The sequence below is a fragment of the Nomascus leucogenys genome, chromosome 15 (genome assembly GCF_006542625.1).
Source record: "Nomascus leucogenys isolate Asia chromosome 15, Asia_NLE_v1, whole genome shotgun sequence".
Taxonomy (NCBI): Eukaryota; Metazoa; Chordata; class Mammalia; order Primates; family Hylobatidae; genus Nomascus; species Nomascus leucogenys.
Genome location: NC_044395.1, coordinates 29,398,271 through 29,413,218, shown reverse-complemented (window position 1 = coordinate 29,413,218; position 14,948 = coordinate 29,398,271). Strand labels below are relative to the sequence as shown.

Here is a 14,948-nt window from a genome sequence, read left to right as displayed (position 1 = left end):
AGAATGAATGCTGTAGTACTGAATTTGAGTTGCAAACATCAGTAACAACTCATTTTTAACTTAACACATAGATAGATGGATAGAGAAACAATTATAGTATGTACACCAATACGGGTTATATATGTATAACCAAGCACTGTCCTATGTGAATCTGGAAGCAATAACAACTCAGTAACAGTTAGCAAGCCCATTGCCAGATCTTGGTTTTTAAATACCAATCTGCAATGAAAAGAATCAGGACTCCTTATTGAAAAGGCTCATACTAAGGCTAGGGCAAGGAATATAAAAGGTAATGTACAGAGAGCTTCCTATAGTGACAATAAGCCTGGAAATGTTCAGAAAACAAAGGGATGGACACATATCAATAGCTCCCAATGTCCAAAGCTGGACCAACTTGAACAGCACAATAAATAACAAATAGCATAGTATCAGACTATATAACCCAAAGTATAAAATAAACCTAAATTCTCATCAATGATAGACTGGAAAAAAAATGTGATATATATACACCATGGAATACTATGCAGCCATAAAAAAGAATAAGATCATGTCCGTAGCAGGAACATGGATGGAGTTGGAGACCATGATCCTTAGCAAACTAACACGGGAACAGTAAACCAAGTGATGAGAACACATAGACACACAGAGAGGAACAACAAACACTGGGGCCTTTTGGAGGGTGGAGGGTGTGAGAAGGGAGAGGATCAGGAAAAATAACTAATGAGTAGTAGGCTTAATATCTGGGTGATAAAATGATCTGTACAACAAACCCCCATGACTCAATTTTACCTATATAACAAACCTGCACACATATCCCTGTGCTTAAATGTTAAAAAATAATATAAATACATAAATATACATATGTCCACACTGATTTAAATTAATGACTAAGTTTTTTTAAAATGGGAGAGAAGAGACAATGCTTCAATGCAAAAATTTCAAGTAATTTATGTAGATACTCTCCCCTCATGCAGAGTAGGATATACTTAGTTACTCACTTCCAAGGAACACAGTATGGAATGAAAACAAACAAACAAACAGTTAATTTAGAGTGGATAAAAATGTGCAAAAACACTTTAACCAACTGATGAAGGTTAATGTTACCAGTGACGTCAGGGGATATCATGGATTCCATTGTATGATGTGTTGAGAAGAGCATTTCACCTGTATAGTACTGTTTCTGAAAATCCATGACGCCAATCTGATCCTGAGAACAGTATCATGCAAATCCCAATTAAGAGACATTCTACAAACACCTATCCAGTATTTATCAAGCTGTTGATGTCATATGAAAAACAGAGAAGATGAAACTGTCACAAAACAGAACAAGGAGCTATGACAACTAAATATAATGAGGTGTCCTGAGCTAGATCCTGGCACAGAAAAATACTCTAATGGAAAAACTTATAAAACTGTAAATAAAGTCTGGTGTTTAATTAACAGTGACATACCTGTGTCAGTTTCCTATTTTTGACAAAGGTACCAGAGTAATGTAAGATGATAACATTAAGGAAAACTGAAATTGGGTGAAGGGTACAGGGGAACTCTCCGTAGTTAATTAGAAACACTTATGAAAATGAAAGTTATTCCAAATGAAAGGTTTATTTTAAAAAATATGGGTAGGTTTCCTAGCGTCAGATTTCTGATCTAAAGTACAAATCTGGTCATTTTGCCCCCTTGCTTATAACCATTCATTGTTTCTCTGTCTCTATGAGACGAAGACGATGCTTCTGAGTGAGATGGTGCCGCGCCATCTCTTGCTTTGCATTCCAGCCGCACTTCCACTACTTCCCCTCATATAACCTAAAGTCTAGTTTTACCAAGCTTTTAGCAGTGTCCAGAAAGACATAATTTTTCTCCACTTGATAATCCCTACAAACACATAGCAACTCAGTTCAGTTTTATTTTTCTCTCTGTGAGTTCTCCCTAAATTCTCTCAAAGTCAGAGTTAGACACTCTATTTTGCTCACATGGCACTCTGCACCTCCCTCTGTAAGAGCCTTTATCCCATTTTGGGGGGCAATTCATTATTGACAAGAGTTGCCAGTTATGTGCCAGAACTGTGTTGAAAGTTTACATATATCTTGTCAGAAAAGAAATGTTAAGTAATATATCCCAGGCAATACGGCTAAGAAATTGAGGGCCTGTAATCTGAAACCAGTTACTAATTATTAGTCTGAAAGCCTGAGGTCTTTCAGGTAGAACACACTACCTTTCTGAATGCTATGGATTCTTGTAGTTTGCTTTTCAGCTCCCAGACCCCTCATCACTCCTTAAACTCATTAACACAGCAGGTTTTAATGAAGACAGCCCAGTCTCTGAAATCAGACAACTTGAGTCCCGTCCTTAGTTATGGTTTCATCACTTACCAAGAATATAACCTTGAGAAAGAATCTAAATCTTTAGTTGGGTTACCTAACAAATGCAAGGATACCTAAAGTTTTCTGTAGATCAGGTGATATATGTATGGCTTTAGCACAATACCTTGCACATTAGTGAGCGTTCATAAACATTAGGAGTCTTCTAAGAATATCAGGGATTTTGTTTTGTTCAACTTTATATCTCAAACACTTGGAGAATAAATACACATCATAGGTGCTTAATATATAACTATTTGGCATATATGTACATCTATATACATGTATATATGTATATAATATATGTATATATGATATATTTCTATGTATCATACAGAGAAAATATATTTGATGCATACATTTATAAATATATACGTATATAATACAGATAAAGAGAGTTTAGGTTTAGAAAGTAAAATAGAGGTTTTAACTACTTGGGAAAATAGAAATTAAAAACAACTGGATTACTAGTTTGGAAAAATATAGTTGTGTCATCTGTGGTTGTATTAGTCCAGGTGTTACCATAACAGTTAAGTGGGGAAAAAAAACTTGTCCTGCATCTGTATCAATGATGCTATTACATCTTATGGAAACTGAAATCTTTCAATTTTGAGAAGAATTAAAGTTAATAATTGCCTCTGGATCAGGAGGAGCTTCACTAGTTACCCAAGCAAGTGATGAGTTTAACAGTTTGGTGGATTTTGAAATTTTAATTTAACTTGAATTTTATGTGTCATACTCTATTATCCTTTTGCAAGAGAAAACAGAATGCTATCATTTACAGCCTTGTTTTTTAACACAGAAAAATAAAAAAAGAAAAAATGCTTCAAATTTCACTTGACTTGCAAGACTAAAACTTCACAAACTAACATGACAAATGTATGATTTGTAAAATACAGTTACAATTAGGTTTTTTTTTTTTCATAACAATCTGTGGTGAAATGTAATGGGAAAGCAGACACTTGTTTTAAATATGCAATTTTAAAAATAAAATTCAAAACTTAGGAAATAGAAAAGCACCCAAGTTTTAGCAGGGATTTTAAAATGTCATCTACAAACTACAAATACAGGTAATCTGAGATACCAAATAAAGTATTTTGAAGGAGTTAAGGTAATGTATATTTCAAAAAACCGTTACCAGGCTTTCTGTAATTCCCTTGCAAGAATTCCACTTTAAGCATTGTATTCTCAAATATTATATCAGGCAAACCTAGGCATTTGCTATATTCCTTTTAAAAATTTAATGGCAGACATCACCCTAGGTTCCCTAACGTTTAAGGAGAGCCTCTCCTTCTAATGATTCTCTCACACAGTTTATTGGAACAGGAGATTGTATTTACTAACTAGATCAGGAAATCTCAAACCATACAAAGGAAATGAGAAACCGGTCACTCACGGCTACCACAGTGACCGCTTCTGAGTGTGGCTCAAGCTCAGTCCAGGCTAGGCAGATGAAAGGACAATCTTAAAGGTGACTCTGGAGAGCAAGTGAGACTGTAACCCCAAAACTTTCTAGGATAATTCATTTTCACTTCTACCCAGTCAAAACAACTATTGGCATCATCAATGAAGTGCTTAAGTCTACCTGGAGGTGGCGTGGGGCAGAGTGAGCATTCCAGAGTCCCAGACAAGAGGAGATGTGCACGAAAAACACTATCTTCCTGCCAGACACCTGTGCCCACCGCCCCAAGCACTGCCCCTCTGGTCCTTCATCAGCCTTTGCGCTCTGTCCCTCCTGATCCTGCAGTGGGCCACAGCACAGAAGGAAAGAGTCCTCCGGAATGGGTGACTGTATAGAAAGCAATCGAATCTTTAATCACTACTCCTACTTTACACTTCACACAGTTCTTATTCCTATCTCTGCTTCATGCCTTTCAAAGAGAACGTTAGAGGCCTCTTTCAATTTTCATTTCTCAGTCTTTTCCCCATCCAGTTCAGTACCCTAAACTTCGTCAGTTATTTAAAATAACCTTTTACCCTCTCCTCCCCTTCCCAGGATGTTTCAACTTCTCTGGCTCTCTTCCCCATCCTTACCTCCTCCAATTCTTTCCTCCTGGTCCTGGCCTCTTAAAACCGCCCAGGGCTGCCCTTTGCCTATCTTTTCTCCTCCCATCCCTCGCTGAACCCTTTCACCTCATCCATTCCCTTGTCAGGCTTTCCAGATTCCCGGGCTGTTTGCTGGTGAGAAATCTTTGCTGCAGCGAGGACCGGAGTCCCCCGCGCGCAGCCCAGTGGCAGAAGAGGGCTAGGCTGAGAGGGAAGCCAGCACTGTAGGAGAGGGAGACAGCCCGTCCTCCTCACGAAACCTGCAAGGATGCGGCAGGGGCCCGGGGGCATGGGGAAGTACTAACCCCCGGAGCCCCCGATTGGGGCTTGCAGACCTGGCCCTTGGGCCAATTTTCTGCCTAGCGCAGCCGAGAAGCAGAGGAGCCAGGAAAACCAAGAGAGGGGCGCTGGGGGTGCCCATCCCCAGAGTCGCTCCCTCTGCGAACAGAGGAAGAAAAGAGGAGGGAGTCAGCGAGTGGTGAGAAGGGAAAACCTGTCACCAGACTGGCTCCGGAGCGTCCGGGAGACTGGGGCGCTCCGGTGAGCACCCAGGGGGTGAAGCCAGCCGAGCGGTGGGCGAGGGGCATGCGGAGGGAGTGCGCGCTCGGGGAGGGGACGCCAGGAGGGCAGCGATGCTCCGGGCTGGTGCAGGCTTGCGGGGGGATGTCGGCTGGTGCGAGCTGGGGAGCGCGTGTGGCAGCCGCGGCGCCAGTGTTTGTGTGTATGTGAGAAAGCAAGGGGCGAGCGCGAGTGCGAGTGAGGCAAAGATAGAGCGCATGTCTCATCCTTGCGAGCAGCCACTAGACTCTCCACCACCATCTTTTGCATGTGCAACATTTGCAGCCGGACAGAAAACCTCTCCCAGGGCTATGGAGACTGCGGGAAAAATCTGGCGGCTCGCGATGGATTGCTAAGGGGAAATAGTCATAATCTTAAACCACCCAAACCTCTTTCCTTTTTTTCTTTTTTTTTGGTTATTTTAATTTTAGCGCCATCGTCTTCAATGCTTCTCTGAACAGCCTTTAGGAAGAGTGCGAGAGAAAGAGAGAGAGCGCGCGCCAGGGAGAGGAGAAAAGAAGATGAGGATTATTTGCAGACAGATTGTCTTGTTATTTTCTGGATTTTGGGGACTCGCCATGGGAGCCTTTCCGAGCAGCGTGCAAATAGGTAAGGTGTGCTCCGATGGGGTGTGCATGTGGCTGGTTGTAGCAGATATCCGAAAGTGAGTTAAATGAGTTGCTGATAAGCAATTCAGGGAAACCTTGAGCAGTTCCCTTCCCCTCTGTTTCCCTCCTCTTCCTTTCTCTCCTTTGCAAAAAGACTTCCTCTTTAGTGCAGGTTCCTTTGCAATACACCCAGGGCAGCCCACCCATCCGTTCTCAGCCCATAGCCCTATTTCCACCTTTACCTATAGTCGCTTAAGTAGTATTGAAATAAGTTGGGGGAAAACCTTCGGGAAATTTGGTTGTATTTTATATGATGTTTATTTTCATCCCTTTCTCTAAAGCATAATGTGATGTCGAGTTTGTTTAAAAAAGAAAAAAAAAATCCACTTCTTCCCATTCTGGACGCCGCAGCTTTCTTGCTGTTACAGAAAGACACTGTTTGAGGAAAAAGACATTTCCACCCGCACTCCCTGCCTCTTCTTGCTACCAGTTAGCAGATTCCAAAGTTAGATCCCTTTCCTGGAAGCTTCTCCCCTTTTATTTTGTTTTCTTACTTACCTTATTTCTCTACCTCGACTCTATTTCCAGGGTCACCCTCCATCCTTGGCTTTTCTTGCTATTCTCCTCTACTGTCTTTTAATGGGACGCAGCTATTGAATTTCTTCCAGCTAAGCCCAGCCTCAACACTGCATCATTTCTCGTGGACTGTGCACAAAACGGAGTTAATTAGGCTGAGTCCACGAGCTGCAGGAAAATAAAGTTCATTTCTTCTTTCTGATTTCCCTCTTCCCTGTGTGGCACTATATCCCTTCGTTTCCGTATTTTAATGTAAATCTCTTTTCCGCTCATCTGCATGCATCTTAGAGAGAGATGCCCTGAGGTGGCTGATGTAGCAGTGTGCTGGGAATCAGGGGGAGGGCAAGGGAGAGAAAGGAACATTCACTAAATGGTCTCAGAGGTCATTGTGATCATAACACATTGGGACAAGAAAAAGCTGAGCTGCTCTAAAGACTAAATACTAAGCAAGTACCTTAGGGACAAAGGGCAGTCTCCCTAGATGCGGCAGGTATAGCTCTTTAATTGTATGTGCTTGTGAATGGCAGTAGATTTGACTGTGCTTGGGGTGGGTATAATGTTTACAAGAGGAAACACTGAGTGTGCTTTTCCTGCTGTTTTTAATAGGTGGTCTCTTCATCCGAAACACAGATCAGGAATACACTGCTTTTCGATTAGCAATTTTTCTTCATAACACCAGCCCCAATGCGTCGGAAGCTCCTTTTAATTTGGTACCTCATGTGGACAACATTGAGACAGCCAACAGTTTTGCTGTAACAAATGCCTGTAAGTAAAACATAAATTATGAAAAATTAGAAGAGAATTAAAACCAAGCAATGGAGTCCTCTTCCTCTTTGTTATTATTTAATTTTTTTAGAAAGAATTTCAAGATTCCCACAGTTATCTGGTTTCAGGACAAATCAGAGTTAAAAACAAGACTTCATCTCAGGGATATTTAGCTGGTTTCTTTTCTTTTCCTTAATTTATTTTTCTTTTCTTTCTTCTCCTCCCTCTCCTTGCTTCTTCCTGACTTTCTCTTTTATTCATTACCTGTCTAGATCATTCAAGTTAAATTCTCCTTTAACATTTCAGTGTTATTCCTATCATCCGAATGTCAATTTAGTGAAAATTGCACTAAAGCTAGTTTTTTATTCTGTTCCTTTGGTTTTTCTTATGTGCTTTTCACTTGAGTAAGCATAGGTCTTGCTTTTAAAGAAGAAACATGAAGGCCACGGAAGGCTTGCTAATAGTGAGAAAAAGAGGGGAGTGGTGGTGTGGAGGATATATATTTGAGTCGGTTGGTTGACGCTGCAGATGATCTGGTGATGTCACTTGAAGCTGCCCTGCCCTTATATTCTGGGGTGTAAATGTCTCTTAGTATCACATAATGCATATATCCTGTGGATATAACTCCATGAATCCTTACCTCGATGCCAAATCACATTAGGCTCCCATCCACCTGAATTCACCAACCAACCCAGCTTTATCTATTATTCCACACAATGAAACTAAACAGGTGACCTCACCTCATGCCATAAGAAAGCAGTTGTACAATTCCTTCCACTCTCACCAGGATACTGTATAACTTAATGTAAAAAAAAAATACAATCAACTGTGCATGTTAGTTTAAAACACATTGAAACATGATCAGTCAATAGCAGTTGTATTGCTTTTTCCTTCTGGAAGGAAGTGCATGTTTCAAATACCTCCTCACATTTATATGCTAATTTACCACTGTTCTAAATTTATAAATTCAGATAATGACTATAGATTATTTAAGAAGTAGGAATAGTTTCTACATACAATTTTGCATGTTTTCACAGTTAATAAAATGTTCAAGCTGAATTGTAAAGTCTTTTTGTCGTATGAAGCTGGGAACATTTTTATTTAAAATTATTTCAGTACAAGAAAGTGTGCTGAACAAAGAAACAAGTGAAATTGAAAACAGAGTTTTAAAATTTGTCTGGAGGACAACTGTTTCATCAACTTAAATTATTTAATTTGTATGTGTTGGCTGTTAATTCATATAGCAGATAACATGATAAAATTTTCTTAATTTTTGGTGTTTCTTTAACTGTCAATTCTTTTTAGAACTTAGTTTCATGAGGAGCTTGAAGCATGTGTCACTTTTGCAAAGTGAATAATTATATTATTTTTCAGGAAGGCTATAGGTTCTATGAGTTACTACTTAATTTTTAAAAATCTCTTGACATATTTGGTGATAAAATCAATATTGCATTAAAGCAAAAGGGAGTTATTTTTAATCAAAAGTGCACATAAATTAGAACAAGGTTTGTGGGTAGTCCTTTTTGTAAAATTTCTCAGTTATTAGTTTTATGTTCCAAGTTTTAAAAGGGATGTCAGCATTCTAAGTAGTTCTAAGGAAAGCATTCTTTTTAATACGTAAATATTATTTGTTTATTTAAATATTCTTCTCATGTCTCTCCTAAGATACTGTCAATACAAATCTTACTACCTTTAAAAATAATCTATGATCCAAATACATGTGAAGGTACTTTATCAACAGTAATTATTTTAACATATTAATTATTATTATTAAATTTTGAAAGATTTCCTTACAAGTGGCAGATATATCTGCTTTATTTTGTTTCATTTTTACAAATTAAGATCTTAAATATTCTAAAGTTTGTATTGTGACTTCTAATAATGTAAACTATATGAGGATAATCCTCTTTTCCTCCTTTTTGTTTGTTGACCTCATTTGGGATAACTGTAACTAGTATTATTTTATTTATGTAATAAAAATATATGTGAAATAAAGTGTTACTGGTAAAGTACTTGTAAACATGATAAATATTAGCAAGTTGCATACAGAATTAAAAAGTAGAAAAAAATATGAAACGTAGAGTATGCTATTCTTTAGCATACAAGGATTGAGAAAATTGACACGACTAAACTTTAAGTCTATTTAGAATCCAAGAATAATACAGTATTAGTGATCTAATATTTGTTACAATCACATATAATTGATTTTGCGTATGTTTAAAAATTTTTTAAGAAAACAACTTGTAAATAAGGAGAAAACATTTTCTAGCAGAGAAAAGGAAAGTTATTTTGACAAATGAGTATGCTGAAAATCCTTAAGGCAAATCTAAGCAGAATTTGGGAAAAAATCAATAGTCAGAGTGTGGGTCAGGTGATTGGTGTTTGCTGAATGGACTGACCCAGAGCATACAGACTTGTGATTTTCCAATCTAATTAAAGGTAAAACGTAAGCAGTAAATATAAGGCAACCTCATTTATCAAGCTCTATGCCTTTGAGTACAAAAGGTAAAAATAGGTCTTGAAATTTAATATTCTAGAGAATTAACATGAAACTTATTCCTCACCATGTTACGGACTGGATTTTTAAATTTGTCATGTTAGATTAAATATAAAGACATAATATGTGGCTGGTTAAGTTTATTTTAGTCGTGATTTTTCTACAATGGCTCCTTGTAAAACTGAAGGATCTGGTCTGTCTGTGAATAAGGGCCATTAAACAGTATATGTTTAATTATTTTGTGGAATGTATACTCAAAAAAAAAAAAAGACAAAGAATAAAGCGTGTTAGTTATCTAGGGAACAGCTTATTTAATGCTGGTTCATCTGCCTCAAAACTAAATTAGTGCTCTAAGAATACTATGGTAACATAAACTATTCTGTGTATAGAGTTTACATACTCGTAAGTCTAAACCTGATTAACTTAAACTTATAATTTTTGATATAAATCCCACATTCCTGAGGAAGGAACAATTTTGGCTTATAGTTTATTCCAACTATTCTACTGTTGGAAAGTCACACTTTGATGAATATTAAACTAAAAGTATATGAAATACAGATAATACAAAATTATGACCTATTACAATAACAAAAAAAGTGAGTGTAATAGCCCTTGTAGTCAAATTTCAAAATGTAATTACAAGTATACATTTTTTTGCAAGGTATCCAAAATATGAAGTATGACAGAATGGACATTTAAAAAATAAATTTAATATAGGCAACTTTCTTTAATTAAAATGTCATACTGTTGTATCACAGGTAGATAACAAAATACTTATCTTTGCAAACAAAAATGCTAGTTTAATTGGATATGTCCATCACAAAACATTTGAGATAACCCAAAAGCTGGCTGTTTTCTCCTATTTTTTCAATAGTTAATGGATAGAGATATTTTGGTTTGGAGGATGAGACATGTTCAGTTTGACCAAAAGTAATAACAAAAATACTAAATTAGTCCATCTCCAAATTTTGCAAAAGATAAATATATTTTAGTCATTTTGATTATTAGTTTAATTCAGCTACATTAGAAATCCTGTAAAAGAATCAGCCCTTTAAAAAGGCAGTCCCTGTCCAATATAATCCATAAATATTCAGATTCTGAAATGAGTAATTTAAATCTCAGATGGCAATAGGAGGTACTAATAGAACGGATCAAGTACTCATGTATTTTCACCTTGGTGAAATAATAATAGAATTTTATAGACTGTTTAAAACTTTTTAAACTTTGATAGAAAGGACTAATTGATTAATATTTTTCTTGTTTTAAAGAGTGATTTTTTAATCTTGTTCTCTTTTTCTAGCTAGAATCATTTTATTCAATTGTTTAAAAGATAATGGATTGAAAAGCTGTAAAAATCACAAATAGAATCAATAGTATGCCCTAGTAATGATGAAAAAGTTTCTTTTTTAAGTTAAATATTAATTCTGTGTGGCCGATTTATTTGTGGACTCTAAGTATCCAAAATGAGCAGTACTTTACAAAGTACTTGTAAAAGTATATGTAAAATAGAGTTGTTTAGTTAATTTAAATACATTGAAAATGTGACACTAAACCTAGTAGGCTCTGCAGGATTTTCCACTAATAAAGTAGGTACTTAATAAAAACTCACTGAATTTAAGTGTGTTAAATAATATAATATTTTTTGTTTAATTCAACTATGTTTAAATATTTTTGCATGTTTTCTCTTCCAGGATCATGAAGCCCTAAAAAGGCATTCTAAGAGTTTACATTGGACTAATATAATAATCTTAAACATGCTAAGGATAAAGTTCTGATGATTTGACTTGCAAAGTTGTTAGTAAAGAAATACTAGAATTAAATACTATTTGACTTTTGCCTATATTTAGGAAAATGAGTGATGTGACTCAAATGTGACTGTCATTAGCTTTTCTTATTTTGAATTAGTAGCAAGCTTTTAAGTTGATTTCAAATAATTCTTTAGTTTTATATTTTTTCTCTCTTACCTTAATTTTTCATCCTGAGATTGAGAAAGATATGAGTCATATTCTTATAGTTTTTCTCTTTCTTAAATGATAGGATGATGCATAATTTGTATATATTTTATGTATTTTAGAGTTGTCGTAGGATTAAGCTTTCATAAAGCTGTCAAAAAAAAACAAATTTTTTTCAATCTGGAAAGTGTTATTTCTCAAGGAGGAAATATTTTATTTACTTCCTGGCATTGGGAAATATATATATAAGATGATTATATATATAAAATCTTATTAGAGTAATATTATTATTCTGGATTTTAAAATGAAGGATAAATAACAATACACCTTACACTTTATGACAACCCATAGATTTTTTAAAACTATATGTGTGTGTATATATATTTATATTTTTTCATATATATATATGATTTTATTTAACCTCAAGCTAATCTTACAGTCAGACAGTGTAAAAAGAAAGTAATTATGTTCTAGTTAAGACAGCTTTGGTACAAAGGAGTTACTTTCCAAAGACTATCTAGTAATAGACTACAAAGCCAGAGCTTGAACTAATTCTTATACCTACTATCCTAGTACTTTTACCAAGGCCATAAGAGTGTGAAAAAGATAACATCTATACTGAGCATGCCTGAATTAAGAAAGAAAAAGGAATTGCCATTTATCTTTTCTCTAATTTAATTGCAACATTTTGAAGAAAACAGGGCAAGACAGTTCTGGGCAACTTATTCATGAATCACATGACAGTGAATGATACAGCAAAGGCTGAAGTCATATTACGTAATGAAGCCATCCATTCATTCATTAGATGAGATAATGAATTATCCATTTACTCATCAAACATATTTATCAAGAGCAACTCTATTCAAGACATTATGCTAGCAGCTGGCAACACAAAAAACTTATAAGAGTAGTTGCTGACTTTAAGGAGCTGATAGCCCAGTGGGAAAGAGAGACAAGTCAGTGATTACAGTAAAGATTACAGTACAATGTGGTAAAGTGCTATGACAGAGAAACATTGCTAGGAGAGAGATGGACACGGAAACGGGAAGGATAATTACGCCAAACTTGGCATGGCATCCTAAGGATGATATTGCCTGATCTGGGTGTCAAGATCTAGTTGAGTCATTTGAAAAAGAACAAGGAAGGAGAGCATGCCTCGTCAAAGGAGTGGTGCACGAGGAGACACCAAGCTGTGGGACAGCCAAGTTTCTTTGAGCCATTGAACATGTCTTAGTCTGGTAATAGCATTGAATGTGAGGAGGGGAGGTGTGCCAAGGGGTGAGACTTTGTGGATCTCGGAGGTTATGTCGCTATGGTCAGGACACTCTTCTGAATACAAAGAGGGACCCATAAATGATTGGAACACAATAATGACATTAGCAGACTTATATTTTATAAAGAACAGGCTAGGTTGCAAGAGGGAGAATGAATTGGAAGAGGACAAAATAGGCGAAAAAGACCAGTTGACTGAGTCTTAAAGTAATACGATTTAGAATGATGGCTACTGAGTTAAAAGTGGAAGCATGGAGGAGAGAGAAAAGCACATAGATCCAATGCAGAATTTTTGATGGAACTTAGTGATTGGTTGGATGTCTATGTGGGAGGGTGCAGGGGAAGTGTGGTAAAAATAAAAGATGTTTTTTCAGCCTTCTGGCTTGGGCAAATGTTTAGATAGTGAGTAAAGAAGCAACTCACAGAAGGAGCAGATCTGAGTGGGGAGAGTGACTTTACAATGGACTTACTGATTTTGAGGTGTTAAAAATACATACAAAGGGGGATGTGCAATAGAGATTTGGACATGTGTGTCTGGAGCTTTTGGGTTCAGTCTGAGCTGAAGACAGATGATCAGTGAGCCTCGGAGACTTGGAAGTGAATGAGATCACCCAGAGAGAGCAGAAGCAGTGCAAAGAGTGCTGAGAATCAAACCCTAGGAAGAACCAATGTTTGAGGGGAAGAGAGAGGAAACAGGTAAAACAAAGAAGGCTGAGGAGAAGGGGTCACAGAATTCAGAGAAAAATGAGGCAAGAGTAATTTCATAGAAGCCAAAAGATAGGGAAACTGTCAAGTAAACAGTGTTCAAACTTGTTGACAATTGCAGAGTTTAAAGAAAGAATTGCAAGGATAACTGTCATATCTTCAACATAGGTCTTTCCTTTTCTTTTCAGAATGTTCTTTTATATTTGACCAGAAAAAAAAAAGCAACCCCATAGAGATTCTAATACTACATATGTTTTTGGATATATTGGCCTAGAATATTCTTCTTTCACTTAGAGATATGGAGAGATAATCTCCTCTGGAGTTTTGAGCCAGATGAGTTTGAATTGGCAGCCTGATAGTGGGCAAGTTACTTAACACTTCTGAGTCTCGATTTCCTAGTCTGTTAACACAGATAAATCACATATATCACATACAAATTTTATGAATATTAGAAAATAATTTGGAAAATATTCCATATATAGTTGGAAATCAGTTATATCTGTATTTCATTTTCTGTGTCATATGGAAATTGTACGTCTGAGCCAATTGTAATATTTCAAGTTATTTATATTTTATATTTATATTTTTAAAAGCCATTTTAAATAGATTTTTTGATATTTCATGGAAAATTTTTTGACTTCTCACTGAATTGTTAATTTTAAATCATGTACACAAGTCTAAAGCCATATTTGTCAAAATTATTTTTAAGTCTTAAGAGAGGGTAAATTTATCTAAGATCTTTGGGCCATTCAGAGAGAGGATTGTTTCATTGATAGATTAAAGGAGGTCAATGAATTCTCCTAATTTTATGCAAAATTGTGTGTACTTGTGCACAGTGTGTGTGTGTTTACAGAGACACAATCAAACTTTTGAACAGCTTCTCAATGAGTTCCAGTCACAAAAAAGGCCCAGTACTTCAGCCCTAAAGGAGCCACACATAAATTAGATGAACAAACAGCTCTTCATTCCCTATCTTCATCATTTTAGAAGCTTAATAGATTTTAGCCTTGAAACCAACCAGGAATTTTTTTAAATGAAATCTGTCTCTACTACCTTCTTCCTTAACATGGAAAATAATCAGTGTGTCTTAGCTGGAAAACCCCTTGCCTTGGTCCTCTGCCTCTCACATTGTCATCTTATAATTTTTATTTATTCTCTTACTATCCAAAGTGTTACATATTCTACATCAGCTCTTTCTATTTTTATCACCATTTACTTTTCCCTACCATCACCACTCCTGGAACACTGTGTTCTTGAAGGTCATCAGTGACTTACAAATTAGTAAATCCAATTGTTATTTCTTATGCCTCGTTGTCTCAGAATAGTTTGCAGGATTTGACATTGCTGACAACTCCTTGTTCTTTGAAACTCATTCCTCCTCTTGTAATAATAATAACTACTATAATGGAGTACTGTGTGCCAGATTTTGTGATCTCAATTTTTACAAAACTCAAAAGTAGGCATTATTATTATCATTTTATAGGTGAAGAACCTGAAGATTTGCATAGCTTAGAAAATTTGTCTAAGACATCAGAGTATTCAGGGCATCTGAATTTAAAGTCAGTTTTCTTAGCCAGTACAGGATTTGCCTGCCATTCATACCACAGCATCT

At 36.2% G+C, this 14,948-nt stretch overlaps 1 protein-coding gene across 7 annotated transcripts in view; it reads left to right on the top strand.

The window, feature by feature from the left end:
• The first annotated feature begins 4,491 nt into the window (after nt 1-4,491).
• GRIA4 (glutamate ionotropic receptor AMPA type subunit 4) overlaps nt 4,492-14,948 on the top strand; it is a 380,722-nt gene continuing 370,265 nt past the window's right edge. For 2 of the 7 annotated variants that reach the window (XM_003253075.3, XM_003253074.3), the window contains exons 1-3: nt 4,588-4,943; nt 5,393-5,570; nt 6,752-6,910. In XM_003253075.3, coding sequence (XP_003253123.1) covers nt 5,483-5,570; nt 6,752-6,910 — 247 coding nt within the window. In that variant the 5' untranslated portion in view covers nt 4,588-4,943; nt 5,393-5,482. Of the gene's footprint in view, nt 4,944-4,993; nt 5,125-5,392; nt 5,571-6,751; nt 6,911-14,948 lie in introns of those variants that run through there. The other 5 variants (XM_030829277.1, XM_030829275.1, XM_003253076.3 and 2 more) reach the window with 5 other exon arrangements.